The 25304-nt window shown below is 46.3% G+C and overlaps 2 protein-coding genes, 1 long non-coding RNA gene and 1 pseudogene across 10 annotated transcripts in view; 2 read left to right on the forward strand and 2 right to left on the reverse strand.

Annotated features, from left to right (window-relative positions):
* TTC7A (tetratricopeptide repeat domain 7A) overlaps window positions 1-3681 on the reverse strand; it is a 113162-nt gene extending 109481 nt beyond the window's left edge. For 2 of the 3 annotated variants that reach the window (XM_019748610.3, XM_088796179.1), the window contains exon 1: window positions 3482-3681. In XM_019748610.3, coding sequence (XP_019604169.3) covers window positions 3482-3665 — 184 coding nt within the window. In that variant the 5' untranslated portion in view covers window positions 3666-3681. Of the gene's footprint in view, window positions 1-2945; window positions 3091-3481 lie in introns of those variants that run through there. The other variant, XM_019748611.3, reaches the window with a different exon arrangement.
* MCFD2 (multiple coagulation factor deficiency 2, ER cargo receptor complex subunit) lies at window positions 3503-24748 on the forward strand. Of its 4 annotated transcripts, none has more exons than XM_019748614.3 (4): window positions 3503-3635; window positions 20797-20957; window positions 21739-21898; window positions 23322-24748. In XM_019748614.3, exons 2-4 carry the CDS (start codon window positions 20809-20811, stop codon window positions 23451-23453), a joined length of 441 nt encoding a protein of 146 aa, XP_019604173.1. In that variant the 5' UTR covers window positions 3503-3635; window positions 20797-20808; the 3' UTR covers window positions 23454-24748. The 4 variants fall into 4 exon arrangements, with proteins under 4 accessions (XP_019604173.1, XP_074188048.2, XP_074188050.1 ...); XM_074331947.2 differs by lacking the exon at window positions 3503-3635 and adding an exon at window positions 14747-14893; XM_074331949.2 differs by lacking the exon at window positions 3503-3635 and adding an exon at window positions 14923-15053.
* LOC148758937 (uncharacterized) lies at window positions 3684-4525 on the forward strand (annotated as a pseudogene).
* LOC109456364 (uncharacterized) lies at window positions 4729-14740 on the reverse strand. Of its 3 annotated transcripts, XR_012496347.2 has the most exons (4): window positions 14100-14740; window positions 7455-7613; window positions 6540-6688; window positions 4729-5968 (listed from the first exon to the last, which is right to left on the reverse strand). It is a non-coding gene; the product is annotated as an uncharacterized LOC109456364 (long non-coding RNA). The 3 variants fall into 3 exon arrangements; XR_002138842.3 differs by lacking the exon at window positions 4729-5968 and having other exon boundaries at window positions 6246-6688; XR_002138843.3 differs by lacking the exon at window positions 4729-5968 and having other exon boundaries at window positions 6246-6688; window positions 7337-7613.
* Window positions 24749-25304: the final 556 nt, after the last annotated feature.

Genomic DNA, 25304 nt, shown 5'->3' on the forward strand with positions numbered 1-25304 from the left:
CCACCTCTAACTTCAACTGAAGAGCCACTCAAAACAATCTCCAGTTTAAAAACCAAAAAAAAATCATTCAGTTGGAAAACAAATGGGGGTGGTGAGTGCAGATTAGGACACACTCAAGATGGACAGAGAGGGGCAGAGGTGACACAGCAAGTATAGAAAAAGAGGATCAGAATCTGGTAGGTGAGTACACAGGAATTCACTGCAACATTCTTTCAACTTTGCTGTATTTTTGAAGTTTTCATAATAAAATCGGGGGGGGGGGGGCACAGTAAATGTAGTATGTGGCCTTATTTGGATCCTGATTTGAACACATGAACTGTAAAATGTAGTCATTAGATTTCTGGAGGATGTGCTAATGGTGTGGTAGTGATCGTTTTCAAGAGTTCTTATTTAATAATACATACTGAAATATTGCAGTGCCGGGGAGAAATGGGGGAGAAATACTCAAATAAGATTATTTACGAGTTTGTAATCACTGATGCTGATGATGGATACATGAGATTCATCGTTCTCGCTACTTTTTTGATGTTTTGGGAATTTTCCATAATAGAGTTTTCTTTAACCACTTGGATGGGCTCTTTGTTTTTATATGAACAAAACCCCATCACAGCCAACCACACTCTGGGGTTCCCCTGCTCCATCCTGACCAAATCTAAACCGGATATGAGTTTGAAAGAAAATGTACAAACAGTAGCAACCACCTTCTCCCTGGGCAGGTGGTGGGGAGCAGCCTCCCCAGACAGGAAAAGGGGGTTGGGGCCTCTCTAGCATCTCCTGATCCTTCACTCCCACCAGACCAGAAAGAGGCTACCCAGCTGGCTCCTCCCCTCTTACTCCCCACAGTGAAATTCATGCTCTGGGATTTTTAGTTTCTGTAAGAAACCGCAGAGATACAGCAGGGCCTCAGTCTGTAAAATAGGGTTCAGCTGGGATTTCGCTCCTGCTCAGCACCTTCCTCCCCTCTCCCAAATTAGGTAACTGTTGAAGCTTCCAGACACTAAGTCTAACAGGTCAGGTGGAACTTTAAGACTCTCCTTCTGGGCTGCAGGGGAGGTTCAGTGCTAACACTCCCCCCAAAACAGGCTCTTAATTCCTCTAGTGATCAAGAAAACTGTGGAGAGAGAATCAAAATAGTAGATAATCCAAACAACTGCTCCACGCACAGGCTTTGGGAGTCATTTGTTTTCCTTGCTCATGTGCATGTGTGCATTTTGGGACAGTGTATCTGAATTTAACAGTGGGAGAACAATCGCTCACAGAAACAAACCCAAAAGTTGGCAGGGGAGACCCTACTACCCCTCAAACTCCCTTGTGCTAGTCGGTTCCCATAGTGAAGCCAGGCCAGACGCCATGCCCCAACTCTGTCACTAGTAGACTTTGTGGCAGGGACCCAGGCTTGGGTACATACACAGTATGTGACTTCTCTGTGCCTTGGTGTCCCTATGTTTAAAATGGGGACAATAATTTGCCCTCCACACAGCGCTGTTTACAAAAATTTTTAAAAATAGAGAAAGCATTTTATATCGTACTATTTATAAACTACGCCATAACCAGTGTTTCCCAATAATACTTCATAGGACATAGTAAGGTAACTGAGAAATGTAGTATTTATACTCTAACCTCGGCTTGTACATCATATGCAGACAAGTATATAAAAGGCTCTGAGAAGTCCTGCAGTTTAAAAAAGTCTGTTTACTGATATTTAATCCATTAAGTCCAATTTCTTAACTTTTTTGTCTCCCTTTCTTCCTGGGATACCAATTAATTAACTACTCAACATCCTCGAGACCCCTAAAGAACAGCTTAGGAAATATAGCCTTGTATGGACTGGAAGAGGCCCAGTTCCCGTCCTGGTCCCAGCATGCTCCTCTGTGGTGCCAACCTGACTCAGATTCCCACACCTCACCCAGGACCCAATACCCTCTGTGTGGGTCAGTTTCCATTCTTACCCTCACCAGTCTCACCCCACCACACACTCCACATAGAGGACAGAGGGGAACCTGCAATTTATCTCTTCTGCCCTGAGCGGGCTGGGCCTCACCAGCTCCTCCCATATATGCACCAGCTCTGGCCATTACCTCCCACTGCCACACTCAGACCTACCTCAGAGGCTCAACCAGACTGTCTGTCCCTGCCATCTAGCGCCCCACAACGTCCTTCTATCCCTCCTCCTCTTTGGGCGGACACACTCTGCCCTTCTCAACACCAGTCACAGGTCAGTACACATTCTGCTACTTCCTGAAACCCTCTCCCCTTCCTCTGAGTTCCACAGTCTAACACACAATTGCCCTCTGATCACCTCCTTGCCTCCCAATCCATTTTGGCAACTCTTCAAGCTGGGATTTTGTGCTAGATATCTTTGAGAGGTAAGAGTGCACGTGGTTAAAGCATGTACTCAGAAACCTGGGTTCAAATCCTGATTCAAATCTTGTCAGCTGGATGATCAAGTTACTTAACTTCTCTGTGCCTCAGTGTCTTTATCTGTAAGTGAGGTAAACAAGAGTACCTGCTTTACGCGGTTGTTGGGAGGAATTAATAAGTTGATTAAAGTGCTTAGGACAATGTCTGGCACACTGCGCGCTAGATAAGTGTTAGCTATTACTATTACTATCCTTCTTTCTCCCCCACAGTACCTTCCACAGGCAGTCTTTTAAAACGCTTTATATCTGTATTTATTTACTCCCCACCTCCTTCCACAGGGCTCCGAAGTGGCTGCGCACAAAGAGAGGGCTCAGGGAGGGCTCTCCAGGCTGAGCTGAAGGCACCAGGAACAGGATTTGAGATTGGAGGCTGGGGCGGGGTGCTCCCCCACTGCCACATCAGGGTGCTTTCCCGCCCCAGCACAAGAGCCCAGCCCAGCCAAACCAGCCTTACTGCTAAAACCACCGACTGCCAGGGTTAGATGGGACCCGAGTTCTGCCACAAATGAGGAAACTGAGGCTTACCAGCTCTCTTTCAGCACTTTGCGACCCCCCAACCTGGCGTTCATCGAACCCTCCAACCATGTCTGCTGTGGACATAGCTCCTCTATCAACTTGACTTGAGGAAGAGAGAGGAGGGGCAAGGAGAGACAGAGAGCCTTCACCAGTCGGAGTTTAAGCACCTGGGCGTGTGGGTGGGGGGGAGTGTGAGTGAAGGGGCGGTGCAAGAGTCTAGACGAAGCCCTGATCTGACACGTGCAGATACCACCATTTCCCAGTAGCCTGAGTTGCCCACATGATCCTAAGGGGCAGAGAGCAAAAGCCGTTTATCTTTCGCTCCCCAAAGCTTTATCTTTCTCTTCCCCAACCTGCATGATTTTTGTCCTGGGGCAGAAGAACCTTTCTTACTACCTTGGCTATCCTTAAGATCAACAGCACTACAGGAAGAGTAATACCAAAGACGGCCATCGCCGGCCGGGGGCAGTCGGGGCGCGCTTCCTGGAGGAGGCGGCGCGTTTCGCGGGCTAGGAGCTTGTGAACCAGCCCCTTCCCTCACTCACCGGTGTCTAAGGAAGTGAACACGGCGCTCGGGATGGCTCGTCGGTTGCTTCCGCCGCTGGACAGGACCAGCGTCTGCATGTGCCGGACTAGCTCGGGCACGCGGTCCCAGTGGCCCTCGGCGCGGCAGCGATCCAGTTCACTGTGTATCTTCAGGTGGGAGCCGTGTGCGCCCTTCGCAGCCATCTTCGCGCGGGCGCTGTCATGGGCGGTGCGGCCGAGAAGTGGAGACCCGGCCGGGGACGGCGTCCTGGCTGGGGCGCACAAGCGGGCGGGGTCCACTGGGGCGCAGGCGGCGGCCGGGGCCCGGGTGGTAGTGGGGACCCAGGCGGCAGCTGGCGGGCAGCGGCAGCCGCAGCACCCAGTGCACCGCCTGATGCCTCCGAACTGGGGCTCGGGCTGCGCGGCCCGGACGCGTCCAGGAGCAGCCTCCGCCTCTGCTGCAACAATTCTTGGCGCTGCTGCAGCCGCCGGTGCTGCAGCTGCTGCCACAACCCCCGCCCCGGGCCTGGGCGCCGCCAGCTGCGGACCCGCCCCTGGCCGCTGCTCCACCTCTGCGGGGGCGTGGCGCGGCCCCACCGAGCAGGGCGCCACCGCGGCCAACGCGGCCACAGCAGCCAGGCGCGCGTTGGGCGCTGGAGTCCCACCCGGCGCCAACCTCCTGCCGCTAGTGCGGCGGACTCGGCGCTCACTTTAATGCTGCGAGGAGCCCCGGAGCCCGGGGGCGCCTTGCTCCCTGTCCCCTCCCCATCCCATCGGGGCTCTTGGCCTGGGAGACCCCCGCCCCGATGTCCGGGCTTTGTGTGGTGGCCCCGTCACCACTGGTGCCCCTGGCACGTCACAAATCCGGGGAGAGGCTGATCGGCCCGGCGCCCCCAACTCGGAGAGCAAGCCTCCCAGGAGGCTGGCCGCCGCTGCTGCCCGGGTCCGGACTGGCTGGGACGCGCGGGCCTTGTGCTCCGTCCCCGGGGTACACCGGAGGAAACAGCCGGGTTCCGAGCCCCTGGACTCGCTGAACGACTCTACTCTTACAGACCTTTTCTTTTCTTTACCAGCGGAGTTCCTCTTTCCAACCTGATTCCCCTACACTAACCCTATGGCCTGTCTTCTGTGGAATCCTGTTGCCCTGGATTTCTTAAAGGTTTTAAGCTCTTTCTCCAACTTGGTATTTAGTTATTTCTTAATTCTGATGTCTAAAGACAGTGATCAAAGCTGCACAGAGCTCTTGGCCCGGCTTAGTCTGGCGCTGTGGTGTACTAGGAAGTTTAAAGGATTACACGGTGGCCTGGAGGGAGGGGCAGATGAACACCCTTTGCCTGAGACAGGTTATGGTGACCCAGCTTCCGGTCCCCTGTAGGGATTGAAGCCATCACACAAGAAATCACAGCATGACCAACAAAACCAAACCAAACCCTATATTTAAGTGCCACATTGCATGGTACAGACTGAAGACTCCAGGAAACAAGAGTCAGAGCAAGCTTTTAAGTATAGACTCCTAACAGAAGTTGTCTGCCTTACACAAAATTTCCAGGTGGTCAGTTGTGCCCACCTTAATGTTAAAGCATAGACTAGGCTTCTGTTCCCCAGGGTGAATTAGAGTGTGTAGGAAATACAGAAGAGAAATTGCCCCAATTTCCAATTCTGGGTTTGCTGACTTAATAGTAGGTAGTTTGATTCCAAAATCTAATTTTCCTGGTTTCCTTCAACCAATTTTTCTATTTTCTTAAGGGGTCTTCAAAGGCTCAGTTAAATGATTTCCAGAAAACATAGCAGACCCATAAAATCTCTTGAGACCTTAATTCCTTTCCACTCAAAAATCTTAAACTGTCTATTTTGTGTGTAGAGGTTGTTCAACTAAAGGAATAAAGTCTATTAAAAAACAAGAGGGGGTCTGCCTTCCTCCCGCACGTGAGGGTCTTCATCACTCCTGACACATGACCTAGGGAGTGAGCTTGACCACCTTCAGTATTAGGAGACTCACTGCTTTGTATCTATCACAGTGGGGAGGTTTTTGTCAAGCCCAGGTTCCTGGTGCCTAGTCCCATTGGGCCCTTTGCTCTGCAACCACCCTGGGTTCTCTATTGAAGGCAGTCTTCCTGCCCGCTACTCCACCCCAGCTCCCCCAGGGATACCCTCTTCTCCAGGTTCCAAATGCAGCTCCACTCCTTGCTTGGAGTGCAGTATATCCTGACCTTGGGTGCTGCTCTGAGCAGCTGGGGTCTGTTCTGAACTCCTGGAGGCCAGGAGATAGATACAGGAAAATTGGGACAGCTCTGGCAGTTAGAATTTAAGAGACAATTTACTCAATTTACACACACTCCTCCTGGCCTACACCTGTCAACTTCTCTAGCTGGCTTTTGGTTGGTTGCTCTTTGGCTGCCCTTGCTGATCACCAGAACTGGATTTCGCTAGGAGAGTGACTTGTGCATGTCCTTTGGGTGAGAACACCCTGTGATTTGTCCCCGGTCTGGCATTCCCCAGAGTCAGTCCTGGAGCAAGCAAAGAAAAGCAGAGTGGATAAGAGGGCAGCAATCCTTATGGAAAGAAGGAAACCTCCCCTCCTCCCTCCTTTCTCCCATCCTTTGCCAGCCCTGCCCCCAGGTAACTAAATGAAAGGGAATGGCTGCTTGTTTCTGTGACATGTGTTCCAATATTTGTGTGGGCATGGGCTGTGGTGCGGAGGAACACCCCTTGGCAGGGAAAGCCCTGCCTAGTATGGCTAAAACTCATAAGGAGCTGCTTCTCATCACTGGAACACATGCCTGACCCTTTCGCGGCTCTTCCAGCAGAGACAAGACCCCAGCCTGCTAGTGACCAGCATTGTTTAGGGGAATAAGAGTGATTGTAGAAACAAGAACAAAGAACCACCATGATTGTATTAGTTATATTTGCCCAAATAAAAGGCATAGTGTTAGTGGTGGTTTTTATTTTTTAACAATCTGAAATCTCCCATGAGAGTTTAGGACAAACTCTGATAAAGACTGCTGTTATTTGCCAACTCGAAAATGCTCCCAATATAACTTGGGAAGCTGATCCAGCGAAGCCAAGCTCATTGCTTACCAGAGGGACGGACAGCATTGCCTTGACAGTAGCATCTCAGAGGAAGTAATGAAGTTCATGGGAGGTAAATCAACTTGCTGAGAAATGTGCATTTTCACAGGGCAACAAAGATGGTACAGCATGAGGGACCATCTGATTTAAAAGGGACCCTAAAACCAAGCAGACAAGATTCTATTAGTTTAGCTGCCATCTCAAGGTGGGGAGGTTCTTGCCACTGGATCACCAGGGAGGCTGTAGTAAGCTATTGGTCTTTTTACATTTTTTTTCCATTTTTATTTATTTACTTGCTTTAGTAAGAAAAAAGTTCACAGAGTAATTTTTTTCTCCTTAACCTTCCATAAAATGTTGGCAATGTGGCAAACGTTTTACAAAAAAACAGTTTAAGGACAGTTAAAGTGCATATAACTCTTTTTTAAAGTTTATATTAACTGTGCTTCAGTAAATAAAAGAGGAATGTTTCTTCTAATTTCCAGGCCTGTTGAAGTAAGCTATGGTCTTGATTCTCATCAAGTTAAGTGCTTGGTGAGATCTCTCCTATACTTTTAGGTTGAAAGGTTTATGATATTTAGTTAGGCCTGAAATGGGAACTCATTTGAACTCAGAAAAAGCCTGTTCAGGTTTGGGTTCCCAGAGAAAATGTTTGGTTACTAAAGACTTGGGTCAGTCGAATGGGAATTGCAGAAAAGGGGGATGCACTGCCTGCAGTGGCCAGTGAGACCTAGGAATCCTCAGGCTTGTTTCTTAGTTATTGGTGGGGAACCTTTTACACAGCCGGTTGTTGGCAGTAAGATAATTACCTCTATGGGATAAATCTCATCTTAGGTCACATACTTTCCTTTGACAAATTGTAAACTTCTCTATGCCCTCTGTGAGCTAAAAGAGGAAGCAGACAGATAAATCAGTCTTTGAGCTCACCTCATCTTTGGAATACAAAAGATGGTCCACATATTGGAGAAGAATAGACTCACAGGGCAATTTGAAGCTCTTGTGGTCCTGGTGGAGGTCTTGTGAAAAGCAGAAGGGCACCTCACAGTAAACTGAGGCATAGCGGTCTAGGCATGTTGTTGATTCTCCCTGGAGAAGACAAACAGTTACTAACTTTGGATTTAAAGCACAACATAGTTCCACAATTGTGATAGTCTCCTTAGGCCTTTGAGATAAAATAATATTTGAGTTTGGTTCCAAAGGGAAGCAGAGAGTGAAGAATTTATTTATGGTCCTGGGGACCTAAGCGAATCTATATTCTTGCCCAATGGGTTTCTCCATGGGACATCGGAGTGTTACAAGAAGTGGGAGGAGATACAAAGACTCATTTCTCTTTAAGGCTTTTAATCATTAGTTCTATTCCTTCTTTAGCCCTTGTTTTAGAAGCTGTCGTGCTAGTTGGGGTGGGTCAGTCTGATTGAACCTTGATGGGCTTGGCTCCAGTAGAATAGGTAAAAATCAGTGAACTTTTTGCCCACAAGAAAGCTTCGATCTGTGCTTCATCCACACACAAAAGTACTGGTAAATTAATATCCAAATTAACCAGGACCTCCCAGACTGGAAGGAAGAGACCATCAGGATAGCATCCTCACCATAAACCCTTTGCTATTAAGTTAAAGAGTGTAGTGTCACAAAGGAGAAAAGAACATTCCTTGGTTAAACGTTCAAGGGCTGGGGCCTGGAGAAGGCGCGATGAGGATTACTAGATAGATGCATCACTGGAGAAGTTTGTTGACTTCAGGGAAAAGGCATAACAGTGCTCGGGTCAAAAACTGATATTGTGCCCATATCGATCAAAACGTTGTAAGGCTGTCCTTTAATTTTTAGAGAAACGCTTCCTTGCAGGTTTAAGAGTAGAATGGGAAATTGAACACGTTAATTGATAACTGTTTTTCTTTTTCCTTTAGTTTCCTCTAGAGCTCTTTCAAAATAGAACTTTCAAGCTTTTGGACCTTTGGCCATGGGGCTATTTTCCATTCCACTTTTTGCTTGCATATTAAATCCCCTATTTCTAGTTTAAGGCCATTCACAAAAAGATAAGAGGGAGAGCCAGGGTTAAGTCTGCTTAAGGATCTACTCTTGAATGCTGTCCCTAGGTATTAAAGAACTTATCTCTAAAGTCTCCGAGATTCTACCGTTTTTTGGCTTGAAGAATTGAATCAGAGCACAATGTATTTTCACATGAAAGATAAAGGACAGCCTCCCAAAGACCTTGACTAACATCTACAGTTTTTCAAAACCGCTTCAGTTTCCTATGCAATTCAAGGTCTTTTTAAAGTCACCCATTCTGACTTTTTCATTGGACTTTTTGCATCTGAGATTCCTACTTCCATATGGACTAATTGGTATATATGTAACTGCTCTGGATAATATGTCCGTCAAATTATCCTAAATTCCTTTGCAGTGTTCTCTGTCTTGTCTAGACCTTGGAGAGTCTTTGACAACGGCTTTTAGCTGAGAATGAAACCAGAGCTTAAAATTCACTATGCAGGGTTTTCTCTGTGCTGAAGGAGGTTTGCCTTAAACAGGTAAGTAAGGTTTGGAGTATCTGGTTGGCCAGGAGGGAAGGGGAGTAGGTCAGAGGGACAGATAGGTCAGCAGGAGCTGGAGGAACACAGGATGAGGGAAGAAGAGTAGTAGGTGTGAGTTGTGATTTGGGCAGATCTACAAGACAGATAGTTTTATGAGTCGTTCAAGCTTTTTCCTTTGCTTTGGCCAAGGAATCTGTTGAAGTAATTTTGGAATCCTATTTCTTTTGGATGCTTCTTTATGCTAATTAAAAAATGAAGACCATTGGATGTTTGGGATCATGGTCCCTTTCTTTCTAAGACACTACTCAGGTAAATAGCTTTGTTCATATTAAGAACTCCTTGTAATGGTCACTGTAACTCTAACTTATCCTCGGTGAAATATACAAGTAAGAAGCAGAAGTCGGGTCGCAGGCAGGCATGGACCGAGGTTTATACTGAGAGAACCCGTTGAGAGCCTGGGAACCGTCAGTCGAGAGTTGCTCAGGGCACCCCAACCTCACAGCTAGACCTTATCCAACCACAACTCTGATGATGAATTTATAGTGCCCGGCAGATGGAGGGTGTGGAGAGATCTCTGTTGAACCAAACTCTCACAGACAAACAAGTCTGAGGAAAGTTCTCATTAGATGTGAAACCAAAAGTCATGCCTCCCAAATTTCAGGATAACCCCCATCTGGGCTTTGTATCCATTCTCTCCTGCCTCCTCAATAACCTTATTCTTTCAAATTTGTCTACTCTACTGTTTCTTCAATCTCATTTTTTGCTGGTTCCTTCCTGGAAGGATTTAAACATTCATAAGGCCCTCAATCTTTTTTTCCTTTAAACAAATAGGCGATGGAAGAAGGGGCATCTACTATGTATCTAGTAAGATCCAAAGCCTGCTCCATAAGCTATCTCTAAAGTACAAGTAGAACCTTGCACAGGAGATAAGAGAGGAATATGCGGAAGGCCCTCAATCTTAAAGACAACCCTTCCTGGATCTTGTGTCTCCCTCTAGCTACTTTTCTTTCCCTTTACAGCCAGTGCTTGAAAGACTTGCCCACACTTGCTATACCCAGTGCTTATCCACCAGCCACTCATCACTCACTGCAATTTGGCTGTTGCCCAGCACTCCACATAAACTGCTCTCTGAGCCCCAAGTGATAAATTTATCACGTTGATAAATTTCAGTTCACATTTGAGTCCATATCTTGCTTGACCTTTGTATCACTTAGAAATGCTTTGGACTGCAAGTAACTGTCTTAGAGTGGCTTAAACAAATAGGAGTTCTCCCCACATAACAGGATATGTGGAAGTAAGCAGTTGCTGGTGCTGGTTCAGGAGCCCCAGGGCATTGGGGCAGCCTTTCTGAAATTCTCCCCCACTTCTCTTCATGGTTGAGGGTGACTGCTGAGGTGGTACATCCCTCATTCAGGGCTGAAAGAAGGGGAATGATCGGCACCAGTCACGTCTCTTTTATCAGAAAAGCAAACTATTTCTCAAGTTCCCCTTGTTTCATTGCCCAGAATTGTGTCACATGGCCATCTAACTGCAGAAATGATTAACATTTTTTAGGCTTAATTGTGGAGATAGACTAGAGAGAAGAGGGTTGAAATGGAAACTCGGCTACCACCAAGTGTTAGAATATTTAAGTCTTCTAGGGGCTGGCTTTTGTGTGCTCAATTGCCTTGGAGGCAATTCAAAACACAGCTGCAGGTAAAGATGCCACACATAGGCCATCTTTGCTCCTTTGGGCCTCAATCCTATTTCCTGATAAAGCTGCCTTTTCCCTGTCTTTACTTGTGCTGGCTTCAGCTTGGATATACAAAGAAAATTGTTTATTTCAACCCAGCAAGGCTCCAAGTTGTGAGACTTGGCCAAACTAGGTTGTAAGCTGTAGGTAAGGAGTTCCTTGCCTACCAAGGCCTTATTTAATCTCTGCTTTCAAATCAGTCATCTCTAATCTAGATTTGCTACTCTCTTGAAGGACTTTGCTGAAAGCTACTAAAAAAAAATACAAATCTAGATTACTGTTGTATATTGTTCCTGAGATTTCTCCTACAATACAACTTTGGTTGGCATGTGGTTTATATCCAAGTCCAGCAAGTCACAGCAGTTTGACAGTTTCACTACTGCTTAACAAGTTGGTCATCAACTTTCTAATTTGGAATAGAGAGTCTTCTCTAGGGCTACCTTAACCTTTGGTTAGCCAATTCCACATTTTAGTGTCTGTTTTTTGTGTCCTACTTCTGGTACCAAATGATTTGCCTGTTAGGAATGGGTTCAGTGGCAAGTTATAGAGTACTCACCTATAAATGGCTTACACGAATGTACGAGGTGTGGTCAAACAATATGGTGAATGTTTAAACTAAAAAGAATTTTTTTACAGTAAAGGACACATTGCCATTAATCCTCCTCAAAAATACTCCCTCTCAGTTCGAACACACTTATCCCATCATTCTTGCCACTTTCTGAAGCAGTTCTGGAAGTCCTCTTTTGTGAGCGTCTTTAGTTGCGCTGTCGTGGCTTCCTCAGTGTCCTGAATTGATTCAAAATGTTTAACTTTCATGGTCATTTTGACTTTGGGGAAAAGCCAGAAGTTTCATGGTTCCAGATCTGGTGAATAAGGTGGATGAGGACACACTGTAATGTTTTTATTTGACAGAAATTGCCTCACCAGAAGTGATGTGTAATATGAAGCTTTTCCATTGTGATCTCAAAATACAGTGAATGCTGCTGCCGAGTACCATCCAATAGAAAGGCAGGGATCTTCAATATGGGAAGTGGCACGTCGAATCTTAGTAACAGTGTGTGACAAGTTTCAATTTGTTCAGTGTAGTCAATCAGGTATGAGCTATAGTTGAGACAAGGTGTGCTTTAAAGTGTGCCGTAAATCATGGATCATGAACAACACAGCATGAAACGGGCAAACGGTTTCATCCTCCATCATGACAATGCTCCATGTCACACATCGCTTCTGGTACGGCAATTTCTGTCAAATAAAAACATTACGGTGTGTCCTTGTCCAACTTATTCACTGGATCTGGCACCATGCGACTTCTGGCTCTTCCCCAAAGTCAAAATGACCATGAAAGTTTTGAATCAATTCAGGAAATTGAGGCAGCCAGGACAGTGCAACTAAAGACACTCATGAAAGAGGACTTCCAGAACTGTTTCAGAAAATGGCAAGAACAATGGGATAAGTGTGTTCAAAGCGAGGGGGAGTACTTTGAGGGTGATTAATGGCAATGTGTCTTTTACTGTAACAAATTTTTAATTTAAGCATTCACTATTTTTTGATCATACCTCATATTGTCTCACTCATAGATGAGAATGGGCAAGAATAGAAGCAGGGAGGTCATTAGGAAGCTCTCAGAGTAGTCCAAGTAGCAGAGGATGGTTCCTTCGATGTCAGTTATACCTCAGTAAAGCTCGGGGGAAAAAGAATAGCTCCCAGAATTTTGGCTTAAAAAACTAAATAGATGATAGCGATATTCACTAATATGGACAAAACAGAGCTATATGTTTGGGGTGAAATTTAGTATTTTGTGGAACAAAGTTGAGTTTGAGATGCTAGTTAGACACTCATGTGGAGATGTCAAGTAGGCAGTTATTTATAGGAGTTAGGACTTACAAGGCGAGGTCATGGTGAGAAATATAAATTTTGGAGTCATCTTATAAATGGCACCAAAAACCATAAGACTAGATGAAATCACAGAAGGAGAGTGGGTAGGTAGAGAGGAGAAGTGTACTCAGGATAGAACCCTGGGCCATCTGATATTTATACGTTGAGCAGAATGAGAAGTCAGTGAAAAGAATCCAAGAAAGAATAGCCACTGAGGTGGGAAGAGTGCATGGTGTCAGAAAACAGAAAAAAGTATTTCAAAGTGAGAGTGGTTAGCTGTGATGAATAGTACTGAGAGGCAAGTAAAAACAGAGAATGAGACGGCACCAGTTGATTTAAAGCATGGAGATTGCAGTTGCAGTAGTGTGGGGAAAATAACAGAGAGCAAGGTTACATGACGATGGGAATGATTTATTAGAAAGGGAGCAATTGGTGATTCAAGAGAGAAAAGGATAGGATCCACAGAAAAAGTGGAAGCATTGGTTAAATAGAATGATAATATTTTATCCATCTATCAGACACTGAGCTTCTTGAAGGAAGAGACCATGTCTTATTTGTATTTGTATTTCTAGTTAACGCCTAGCTTAGTGCCAAGTACATAGGAGATACTCAAGAAATGTTACTGAAAGGGTGGCCGGTTAGATCAGTTGGTTAGAGCGTGGTACTAATAACACCAAGGTTACTGGTTTGATCCCTGCATGGGCCACTGTGAGCTGCGCCCTCCTTGAAAAAAAGAAAGAAAGAAATGTTACTGAATTATTGAATAAATGAGCAAATAGATTGGATGGATGGCAGATGCAGGGCTGGAAAATGAACTAGATCAAACTAACGCAAACTTAAGAGTAAGGAAAGGAGAAGGGGTATTGAATTAATAGGGTTTCTTCAGGGACTTTGGAATCCTGGAACTTTTCTCTGGATAGGGTTGAAAGAACTCAGATAAAAGTGAGAGAAGGAATGAGTCACTGTCAATGGCAGTTGTCTTGACCAACTTTCAAGGCTAATCTGATCTGCTAAAGCAGACTACAGGTACTGTATTTCCCTGAAAATAAGACCTAGCGGGACCATCAGCTCTAATGCGTCTTTTGGAGCAAAAATTAATATGAGACCTAGTCTTATTTTACTATAAGACCGGGTCTATATAATATAATGCAATATATAATTATATAATAATACTGGGTCTTATGTAAGACCAGGTCTTATATTAATTTTTGCTCCAAAAGACACATTAGAGCTGATGGTCCGGCTCGGTCTTATTTTCAGGGATACACAGTAGGGTTCTGGAACAATCTACTTACTTAACCACTTTCTTTCCCCATCTCCCTTTCTGAATCCAAGCTCATATGAAAAATGATTGTGTATCTTTATGGAGACAAATGGGAGACTGTCATTTTTAAAAATGACAGTTCCACATTTATTTACCCATGGTCAATAAATACTCACTTTCGTCTTGTAGAGGAGGAAAGGTATAAGGGCAGGATTATGAGGAGCTGATCTGTTTTGTTTATGGGTCTGTTTTGTTATTGTTTTCAAATGCATGTCTTCTATTGAGATAGCAGCTGATTTCACAAACTGCACAAAGTTGTCTTTGAACTGGGCCACCCATAAAGTCTTAGTGGGATTCCAATAAGAATGATTAGGTATTGCGGAAGATGCCGCTCGTGTAGAAAGCAGTCTGGAAATAGGCCCATCTTGGAAACAGAATTCAAGGCCGACTCCATCGTCTTCTAGCCATTTCATTAGGAAAGGAATTAGGATTCTTATTATCTTTCTTCCCAATTTTCAGTTGGCGGAACCGCAACACCTGTAAAAGTAGAGGTGGAAGCAGAGCTGGAAACTAGCTTTGTCATCTGCCCCATGCGTGTTCGCCATCCTGCATCCCACGCTGGACTACATTCCTGGGGATTTCTGGGGTTGACTAGCAACCATCTGGGTCCCTGGGGGTTCGAGCCGAGTGTCGCCTTTGGAGAGACAGGCAGAATAGCACCTGCCGGGTCCTTGTTGGGCCGCAGCCTGTTACACGTGGAATCACCAGAGCCGTCCTTACGTCCCGGCGCCGGGCAGGGGCGGGGCGGGGCCCCTCGGCGCCAATGGGCAGGAAGCGGGGAGCGCGCGTGCGCACGCGGGTCGGGGGGTGGGGCGCTGGGAAACAGCGTTCGGAGTTTTGGGCCTGGCGGGTGGAACACTGGGAGGCTTCGCGTCAGCGGGAAGTTGTTTGGCAGCTACAGGCAGCGAAGGTGAGTGAACCCGGGAGCAACCTAGGCGCATGCTGCGGCTTGTGAGGCCCGTGACCCGACCCTGGGGGAGGAGGTCCGTGAGGCGACACTTGGGTCCGCAGCAGGGCGGGATCCCGACGCCCCTCCGGCGGCTTCAAGTTGAGAGGCCGGAGTGGCCTAGGTAGGGGTCTCGGGCCCCTTAGGCGGCTAGGAGCAGACGCCTCTCTCCCGGGGCAGAAGCGGCCGGTGGCTTTGAAGCCAGATGGGCCTGGCCGGGGCCGATCTTCCCGGTCTTGGACGACTGGCCGCCGGCATTACTCCGTCTGGTAAACGCTCCCCCCTCCCCCCTCCCCCCACCACCACATTCTCTCTCTGGGGGAGGCAACAGACTGGTCCTGTCTGGTGGGCGAGCTTGGCTGGGCTGTGCCAGGGGAATGGGAAGGCGAGGGAAGCTGAATTTCTCGTGTGTTCTCTGTCTGGGCATTGTATCGCCATCCACCCAGTGCCCACGCCAGAACCTGGCGTCGTTCTCACCTGCGGCTTCCCTGAACCCAGCCACATCGAAGCCATCACACCTCTCTCTTGGATACGACCACTTTCCCCCTCCCAGCCTCTCTGCTTTACCTAGTTCAGGCCACCATTTCTCCCCTGGGTTGTTACCTCAGTAGCATCCTGACGGGTCTGCTGCAGCCTTTCTTCATCCTCTAGTTTGTTATGTACTGGAAAGCCAGAGTGGTGGTCTTACAACGCAAATCTGATCACCTCAACAGACCCCTCTCCCCGTTTCCTTTCCGCCCTTTGAATGGCTTCCCACTTTTCTTCCAAGCTCTCAAATAGAGCTTGCAAGCCCCTTTATGACCTGCCCTCTTTTAAACTCTAACTCGTCTCCCTTCACTATACTGTGTCTTTAACCATATTGAACCCTTTTTTAGTTCCTGGATTGGACCAGGTTCCTTCTAGGCTTAGACGTCAGTTACTTAAAATTCTCTCTGGCTGAAGTGATAACCCTTTAGTTGTAAAAATCCTCCCCATCCTTATATTACTTCAGGTGGGGCTTCAGTGGCAGCCCACAGGTGTCTAGTTACTGTTTTGTCTTTTCCACCAGGCTGTAATCTGTGTGAGAGGAATGTGTCTGGGTCTCCGTCCTATCCTTAGTCCCTTGAACAGCACCAGGCTGTTAGGAAGGAGCATGCTAGTTAAATGTATAAATGAAGCACGGCAGCCCCTTGGGCTCCCTAAATGAACAAATAGATCAAGTTATTAAATACCTGCTCTTTCAGAACCAATCCTCAACCCCTAACCCAAAAAGAGTTTTCTTTGGCCTAGGAACTTGGTTATTTTCTCATCTTCAGTTCCGACCCATGGAAGTTTTAAATTGGGAAGTACCGATCAGGGTTTTTCTTTGGCCTTGACTCTGGGTGCAGGATATCTGGATGTTGGTGAGGGGGGCTGCTTTGAGTTTGAATTCTTAACTGAGGGCCCCTGGCATGAGAGAAAAGCTGCTAATAACTGCTGTGGGCTTTATGGGAGGAAGGCTGACTCCAAACTCTTCTGCGCTGATAGGAAGACTACGTAATGGGAGGGAACGATGGGCCAGGCCAAATCGCTGATGGGAGCGCTCCAAAGGGAAGTTATTTTTCCAGCTTAGGCCAACTCTTTTGTGAAAGAGAACAGTGTACCTAGGGCCAAGACCCACGGCCCTGATTCAGACGTGAAAGTGTGCTATATCTGTAAGTTAGCGCAGCACTTTGATACATTCAGTAGGGTAAAGGAACTACAGAGAAGATAGGTTCCCAGCCCTCAGAGAAAAACAGAAAAGGGGAACTGTATGTGGCCATATATTAAGGTGAAATGAATGTGAGAAGCTGCAGACTGAGGTCAGAGGAGGGAACAATTGATCTTGGCTGGAAGAATCCAGAGATGATATTTGAACAGGGCCTGGAAGGAAGAAGGACAGACAGATGGGACCAGTGGGACCCAATGCTCTGGGACTAGAAGAGGCTGCCAGAGCAGCAAGGGGAGCCCTGTTACAGCCAAGGCACTGCGGGCCGTGGTCCAGTGCTTCGCTCCCAGGACTGAGGCTTCTCCTCGTAAAGGATGTCTCAATACATGGGTTGTGTTCCGAAGTCCCTTTCAGAAATCTCTCCTCCTTTGGGTTTTTCTCCAGCCTGGACTTTTCAGTTTCTCAAAGAAGGCCACTGAGGTCAGGAACTGCTGGGGTTTATCAGCCTGACTGTTTGCTCATGGCCTTGGGCTCAGTGGTTGGAGGGTGGGTGATGCAACTTGTTCTTCGGGCTGAAGAGAGTTGCTGCTTAGGTTTCTTTTTGAATGTGACAGTTTAAAGTGTTAAGTGGCAGTCAGATTCCCTGTTTCCACTGCAGCACTTGGAGAGTTTATCCTGTGTTTGTAGATTTGGCTTTTGTTGTGTTCTAATCCAGACATACCTCAGAGATACTGCGAGTTTGGCTTCAGGCAACCACAATAAAGCGAATATCACAATAAAGGGAGTCACGTGACTTTTTTGGTTTCCCAGTGCATATAGAGTTATGTTTACACTGTACTGTAGTCTATTAAGTGTGCAATAGCATTATGTCTAAGAAATGGACATACCTTAATTAAAAAATACTTTACTGCTAAAGAATGCTAACCATCATCTGAGCTTTAGAGAGTGTAATCTTTCTGCCGGTGGAGGGTCTTACCTCAATGTTGAGGAAAATGCAATAAAGCGAAGTGCAATGAAACGAGGTAGGCCTGTAGCTAGAAACCTGCGGCAGCAAACCCAGGTGGGACATGTTCAGCATCAATGGTTCTTGGCCTTTATTCTGCCTCCCTTGAAGAAGGGATCATTTGGACCCATAGTTACTGTACTACCAGTCACTTGGTTGCTTTTTGGTGTTCTTAGAATAGAAATGCCCACCTCCCCATCCCAGTTTGATATACTAAGCTTCCAGCCATGTAGCTATAGGAAATGGTACTGTGGGTTCAACGATCCCTCCGCTCAACTATCTGATAGATGTACCCACCACACAAAATTTGACACTCAGTTACAGGAACATCAAAACTCGGCAGCATATCTGTGATATTGGGAATCCCCCACTGCTTCCCTCCCCCAAAGACCATGTGTCGTGCGGGGCGGCCTGCGGGGTCTCTGCTCCCGCTCCCCATACAAGAATGCAGGATATGGTGAGGCCCAAAAGGAACACCCACGGAGCCATAGGTAGGGGAGTCATACCACTACGGTCTCACTGGAGGCTGGGTTCACTGGACGTGCGACCTGCTGTCCGTTTTCTCTGCAACCGACCGATGACTCTGCTCCACTCTGCTCCGCTCTGCTCCGCTCTCCTCCGTAGCCGCAGCAGTTATATTAGTGGCTAATGGCTCAATGGCTACAGCTGACGGCCAGTCAGCCACAGCTGATGGCCATCTACTACCCGAGCCAGCACCCCTCCACGTGAGCCTGTAAACTACTTTCTGGGGCTCTGCCCCCACACTATGGCACATACGCTGAGAACCATCAGCCTCTGTGCCAGGCACTGCTGGGAATGGGCATTCAGTCCTCGCATTCTCAGAGCCCAATCCAGCAAGGGGCACGACAGTTGTCAGGAATTGTTCAAGATCACGTTCACAGCTGTTGTCAGCAATGCAATGGACAGGACCCTTCTGAAGGGAACCGCTTGGGAGCATATGGGAAGAACACCTAAGCCAGACTTGGAATTGAAGAAGGCTTGCTGGAGAAACAGACCTGTCACGTCTGAGTGAGTCGTAAAGGCTTGGGAGGAGCTAGCTTTTCTCTCCCGTCCATCCTGCCCCAGAACTCTTAAGAGTGTGGTCAGAACAAGTTATTCTCCTCTGGCCTGGGCGGTCACTGCCGAGAGTAACATGAGACCTTGTTTTCTGGTACCAGGTACAGTGGCAGTGGCCGCACCAGAGTCTAGACACTTTTATTTGGTAAAATGGGAAGTGTAGTTTCGGTTCCTGAATTATTTTCTAGAGATGAGGACTGGAAGCCCCTTTTTCATTCCAGCCACATAGTATTGGAACAGAATTGTGGGATAAATTACATATTTACAAAGGGGAAAAAAACATGTTTGTGGTAGAAATTTTAGAAGCAATAGAAAAGTAAACAGAAGAAACACCAGAATCAATCCTAATCTCATGACTCAGAAGATAATCTTTGTTTTTAGTTGTTCTGTGAATGAAATATTACTCTTTACAGACTTCTGCAGCCTGTTCTTTTTTGTTTGATATATATTGACCCTCTTTTCCTATCATTAAGTATGACAGATTGCACTATGCTATTCCCTTCTCAGTAGTAAGACTACCTGCTGCTTTTTTGCGCCCTAAACGTTATAGTATATTCCAGTGAGTATTGTCCCCTTAGGGAGGGGCCATGGGAGGTGGTGCTGCTAATAAGAAAATGGGTTTGGGAAATTTTCCTAAACACTGTAGGGCTGGCATTCTCCCAGGGTCCTAACTCTACAGAGCCTTTTGGGATGGGTGAGGGGCTGCAATATGCCTGCTTCGCAGCCCAGGTACAGGGAGTGGAGATGGTGGCAGCTTCAGAGCTGAAGTCTGTGTACATTGTAAAGGTATGACCAGTACCTTATGCTTTCTCGTTACTGCTGTAGGTTTGGGTTGTGGCTACAGTTGTCCCCTTAGAGGTCCTTGTTATCCAGCAGAATCTGCACTGCCATTTGGGAAATGAATGTAAGTCAGGGCTTTGCTTTGCGTTGGTGTGGAGGTCTTCTGGCTGTCACTCCCCTTCCTTTTAGAGGTCAGTCCATAAGCCCCCGGAAGGACCAGAACTTTCAGTTTACCAAACAGTAAAGGCCTGCCTGAGCCTTGGCAGGGAATACTGACTGGAACAAAGCCCTCCTGCCCTCAGGGAGCTTGCTATGTAGCTAACTGTGTCTTCCCGTCTTGACCACGATTCTGATTCCAGGTCTAGCCAAACCCTGGGAGTACTTGATGGAATCCTCATTTCTCCATACCTCTCCTTTCTAGTACTCTTTCACAGTGGTTAAGTAACTTGCCTCTGTCACGGCCCTGGGAGATGGACGAAGCAGGGGTTAATGTCCTCTTCTCTGCGCTGGCCTTGAACTGACCCACCTCATCCCTTCTCTGATCTATCCTTGCTCCACTAAATACCTTCTCCGCTGTGCTGCCAGAGTAGCCATTCCAAAGCCACGCTCTGATCTTATCTCCCGATCACAGATCCTCAGTGGCTCCCCATTTATCCTCAGGAAACTTTATTCTCCTTGGCCTGCCATGCAACGTCACGTCCAGTACTGCCTGGTCAACCTTTGCAGCCTGTTGTCCACTGTTCGGCCTACTTCATCCTCTCTGGCTCCAGCCCGACCAAACCACTTGGAGTTTCTCTCCCATCTGTCTGTCCCTGCCACTCTGCTTGCACCGTCCCTTTAATCCTTCAGGCCCTGTACGTCCGCAGCGCCCTCATCGATTCAGGCCCAGAGGAAGTGTCCCCATGGCCTCAGCTTTCTCTGATTCTCCCTCACCCAGAGGAAACTTCTTTCTGTGAACTCTGATAGGGTTTATCTGTCTTTAGTACACCTCACTTTCTGCCTTTATTAGAGCTCTCGGTAGGAAATATTTCTCTCACCAGAGTGTAAGAAGCTTCTTGTAAGCAGAACTAATCTTCAGATCCTTTTAAGCTGTCCATGAGTTGCTTGGCCTTCTGAAAGTGCTTCAGGAAATGTCATGGACCTGCCCAGTTCAGTGATGGGGACCTGGAGAACCCAAGGTCATCCTGTGGTGTAGTGGCAGAGCTGGCCTCGGGCCCAGTTTGTTATATTCTCTTCCCAACCTTGCTCCTTCACTGGGTTTCCCAGGATGCACAGTGTCAAGTCTTGAAAGAACCTTGGCTCTGGTGTTCTCACCTTCATCTTCTGTTCCGCACCTCCCAGGTACCGGTGACCATGAGATCTCTGTGGCTGCTCAGAACCCCCTTCCTGTGTGGCCTGCTCTGGGCCTTTTGTGCCCCAGGGGGCAGGGCCCAGAAGCCTGGGGACAGCTCCTCCCATCACGGCAGCGTGGGCCTGGATAAGAACACAGTGCACGACCATGAGTACGTATGCAGGGGTCTCCCCATCCTCGGCCGCTGCAGCCAGCTGCAGTGACACTCAGTCCTCTTTTGCTTCTACTATTTGCACTCCTTGATATTTGTCAAGGATGATATTTATTCCTTATAGCCACCTGTAAGTCAGGTATTCCTTTTTCATCATCATATCACAGGTGGAGGGTCTTGAGGCCCAAATGGGGTGATTGACTTGTCTGACTTCATTCTGTCTCCCTTTCTCTCTCTCTTTCTCTCTCTCACTCTCTCTCTCTCTCTCTCTCTCTCTCTCACACACACACACACACACACACACACACACACGCAGTAGTAGTGGCAGAATCCAGAATAGAGCTAAAGTTTCTTGACTTTGACAAGACCTTTTTCTTTTTTTATTGTCACGTTCAAGCATTGAATCATCTGTTGCAACTTTTGTCATGGGCCCGTTAGCCTCATACATTATACTGTTGTTCTTGAATAACTTTTTAAAAAGTTGTTTGTTTGTTTGTTTTTAATTGATAGCCTCAAAAAATCTTATAACAACATTCTAGTAATAAAGAGGGAAAACACCCATAACCTTGCCAACATAACAGGCGCACTGTTTGATTTTTTTTTCATGCTCCTTTTGCGGCCCTGCCTGCATCTGTCATCTTTGAGTGTGGTCTGCCACTGTTTCTGTTTGTTTTTCTGGAATGGATGAACTTTAAGATCTTGAACTTTTCAGAATCGTTAAGGTTTCAGCATGACCCCACTGTCGCTGCCAGGTGGTCTGAGTGTAACTGTTGGTTTTTAGGCATATCATGGAACATCTAGAAGGTGTCATCAACAAACCAGAGGCGGAGATGTCCCCACAAGAACTGCAGCTCCATTATTTCAAAATGCATGATTATGACGGCAATAATTTGCTTGACGGCCTAGAACTCTCCACAGCCATCACTCATGTCCATAAGGAGGTAGGTCAGGCAGTGTGGCCCAGTGGGCAGTGTCTCGGAAAAGCTTCCCTGTGGTAATTCAGTCCCTAGTCTTCATGACTTGTGCTGTCCTTGTGCAATGATATTGCTTCTTCTCCTTTTTCTGCTCACCACTTGGTTCTGTCTCTTCCTGTTCAGCTATCCTTCTCTCAAAGGGTAACCTGCTGAGGCAGGAGCCCCAGCGCCTTGTGTCCTTAACAAGTGATGCAGGCATTTCTGCTGCACACAGGTTCTAGAAACAGCACCCAAAACACAGACCACATTCAAAATGCAGAGTAGGGGAGAAACTATTTTTTGAGAAGAAAGGGGACTCAGGATCGAGGGACTCAGCAAATGAGGGTTTGTGTGACATTGTGCAGTGCTCTGAACAAAGCAGTTTACAAAGCACTTTCAAGTAGGTTAGAGTTCTCATATGATCTTTGCCACAGCCTGTGAGTAGGCAGGGCCAGGCGTTATTACCCTGATTTTAGAGGTGAGGAAACTGACATTGAGGTCTCCTGTGTCCAGATCTAATGTCTGGCCTGCTCTGCAGTCTAGAGAGAGGAGGAGAGGCAGAGGTGGTGAGGTGGGCGTGATCACACTGGCTGCCCAGGAGAGGACGTTTGGGTTTGCTCGGAAGGCAGTGGAGAGCACCAGCAGCTCCGTGACAGGAGAGCGACGTGACTAGAGCAGTGTTACGGGAAGATCCTTTGCTATGGGAGGCCGACTGATGGACGTGACGAGACACTGGGAGTCAGCGTCCTGGCAGGTGAGGGTGGTGTTGGCGATAGGAGAGGAAAGGGTGGACGAGGGAGAGGTGCCAAGAAGAGTTAGCCAAGGACGTGAGCAGTATTAGCTTAGCACTTGACACAGGGAGCCCTGCACCTGCCTCTGGAACAGGAGAAAGAGCTTCACTTCAAAGATCCTAACAGGTTCTACTGGTTGGCAATGCCTGCTTCTTCCTGTCCTGACCCCAAGACGTTGTCCAATGCCAGCTGTTTCTACTTTATCAGGGCAAACTGTTCCCAGAGCTGATTCTCGGGAGGGCCTGGGCTCTGAGTGTTTCTCTAGGATGGGTTTGTGGGTCATGGAATCTGTGAAAGGCACACTTCTGTGTAAGCCAGACGTAGCTTTCTACAGTGAACATGCATGACTTTTGTCATTAGAAAAGGATGAAAAGTAATTTATAAAATAAATAAGCAATGGCCTACTTTGATTGCGTCTTTCTTTTAACTGCCAAATGTAATTTCTAAATTGGGTTTTTATGAATCAACTCTATATCTGATACATGGTTTGTGGATTCTAGAAGTACCTATGTACTACATTGAAAGAGTTTTTGGACACATATGAGCATGGACATTTTGGAAATTAGCTAAGCACTTCCAGTAAAATGTGGGACTGGTCACTGTTAATTTATATTTTGTAGGAAGGAAGTGAACCGGCACCACCAATGAGTGAAGAGGAACTGATTAACTTAATAGATGGTGTTTTGAGAGACGATGACAAGAACAATGACGGATACATCGACTATGCTGAATTTGCAAAATCCCTGCAGTAGACATCGTTTGGCCATCAAGTTATTATGCAAATGTGACCTGTTATAATGTGATCGAACACTTTCAGTAATGCAAAAGAACCCATTTCCAACTACTGCCAAAGTATTTTGGTAAAAACCTGTAGCAATTGTTACACTGGGATAAGAAAGAGAAATGGGACATGTAGTCCTCATGTGCTGTTAAATCTCCTGTTGGACAAGGGCTTGATTAAATAATCTTTTTAAGAATATGGGGTAATTGGAGCTGAGGACTCAGGAACATGACTGTAGAATACTGGTAGTCGCTTGGTTTTAACTCATGCGATCTGACAAGGAAGACAAGCTTTGCCAAGTGGACACACTTTTCAGTAGCCGTGAAGGAATAAATGAATGAATGCCAAATGTTTCCCTCTGTGGGTCCTGTCTCTTCAGGTAAATGTGGTCAGTATTCTGTAAAGTTTCTCGGGCTTAAATGATTGCTTGCTTTGGGCAAGTGAGTAGTGATTAGGCTATTTCAAAGCCACAGCATAAGACGAATGTCAAATAGTGATTTCAGCTAGTCACAGAGGCTGTATGTTCTGATGCTTTGGATATGATACCCCACTGACCTAAGCCATTAACCTTTTTCAGTTTTTCAATATTTTATAAAACTACTGTCACTTCCTTATACTTTTTTTCTTTTATGTTTTCTTCAACGTGGGAGACACCTTGAATTTAAAAGTGTTCTCTAATCAATAACAAATGTTTAGCTTTCGTAATATTTGTATTTAACTCTAATTTCTAAGGTTTCGTTTTTACAGTTTAGAAACTTAGGAACGTAAGGGTTTATCCCTTCTGCTGATACAGCGGGGGTAAAACTAGCTGCTCTAACCTAAGTGAGAAGTGAAAAGGTCATTCACCTGATGATACAACTTATATTTAGAAGGAGTGTTGCTTAAATTACCTCTTCTAGCCTAAATACAGGATCAGGAAAGATTAGAAAAAGAAGTGTAAAAACACTTAATGGTGTGACTCTCAATAGTAGTTGAAAATGAGAAGCAGCAGCAAATTGTAATTTGGTTTATTGGATGTGATAGAAAACCTGAGACGATTGAATGGGGGGAAAAAGCTGCATAAAATTTGCTGTAAGATGTATACTTATTTTCTTTATTAAAGTATTCTTCTAAGAAAACTTGTATTTGTAAAAATGGTTTCCTGTGTCAAGTATTTGTGCAATCAGAGCTGAATTGTAAACTATTCTTGTAAAATCTAGTTATTTTGAAAGATTTATATAATGAATTCTGGATATATGACCAATAAAACTGGTGAAACAAAATAAAGAGCAGTTGGTTTTGTCCACATAGGCTTCTTTTCCCACCACGGGCAGGCTTTGGGTATTTAATACAGATGTTACATGTGCCGGCTGCATGGCAGGTCCTGTGACCATGCCTGACTGTACCTTGTTCCTTGTTGCAGGGCTAGATTCCCAGTATTCAGTTCCATTCCCCTTTTAGGAGCCTTTTTTTTTTTTTTTTCCTTCTGAATGAAATCACTTTTTGGACCTTACTTCTCTGGCCGAGTTCAGATTATGACAGCATTCTCTAGTTTAGGAAAATGCAGTGTTTTCTCCTTGAGTCTGGTGACTTTTTTCTTTGCCAGAAAATGTAATTAGGGAACAACTTCCCAGACCGAAACAAAAGGCACACAGTCTCCCCTGGCTTTTTGGAAATGCCACTTTGTTCTGCCAGTTGAAAAACAAGGAAGGAAGGGAGGAAGTTGCCATTGCTTTTTCTCCTCCCAAGATCTTTGGATCTTGCACTGACCCTTTTTCATCCAGAGCTGCCACTCTGGACAGATCTAGTGAGTGGGCTCACGGAGGTGTCTCATTCTGTTGGC

The sequence above is a fragment of the Rhinolophus sinicus genome, chromosome 2 (genome assembly GCF_057876585.1).
Source record: "Rhinolophus sinicus isolate RSI-liver-muscle chromosome 2, RSI-T2T, whole genome shotgun sequence".
Classification (NCBI taxonomy): Eukaryota; Metazoa; Chordata; class Mammalia; order Chiroptera; family Rhinolophidae; genus Rhinolophus; species Rhinolophus sinicus.

Excerpts from the sequence above, each read along its gene's own strand:
- MCFD2 (XM_074331947.2), top strand. The coding sequence starts at position 14,747 with ATGGGCAGGAAGCGGGGAGCGCGCGTGCGCACGCGGGTCGGGGGGTGG. Across the intron at positions 14,894-20,796 it reads GGCAGCTACAGGCAGCGAAG|GTACCGGTGACCATGAGATC; the intron begins GTGAGTGAACCC and ends CGCACCTCCCAG. Across the intron at positions 21,899-23,321 it reads TCACTCATGTCCATAAGGAG|GAAGGAAGTGAACCGGCACC; the intron begins GTAGGTCAGGCA and ends TATATTTTGTAG.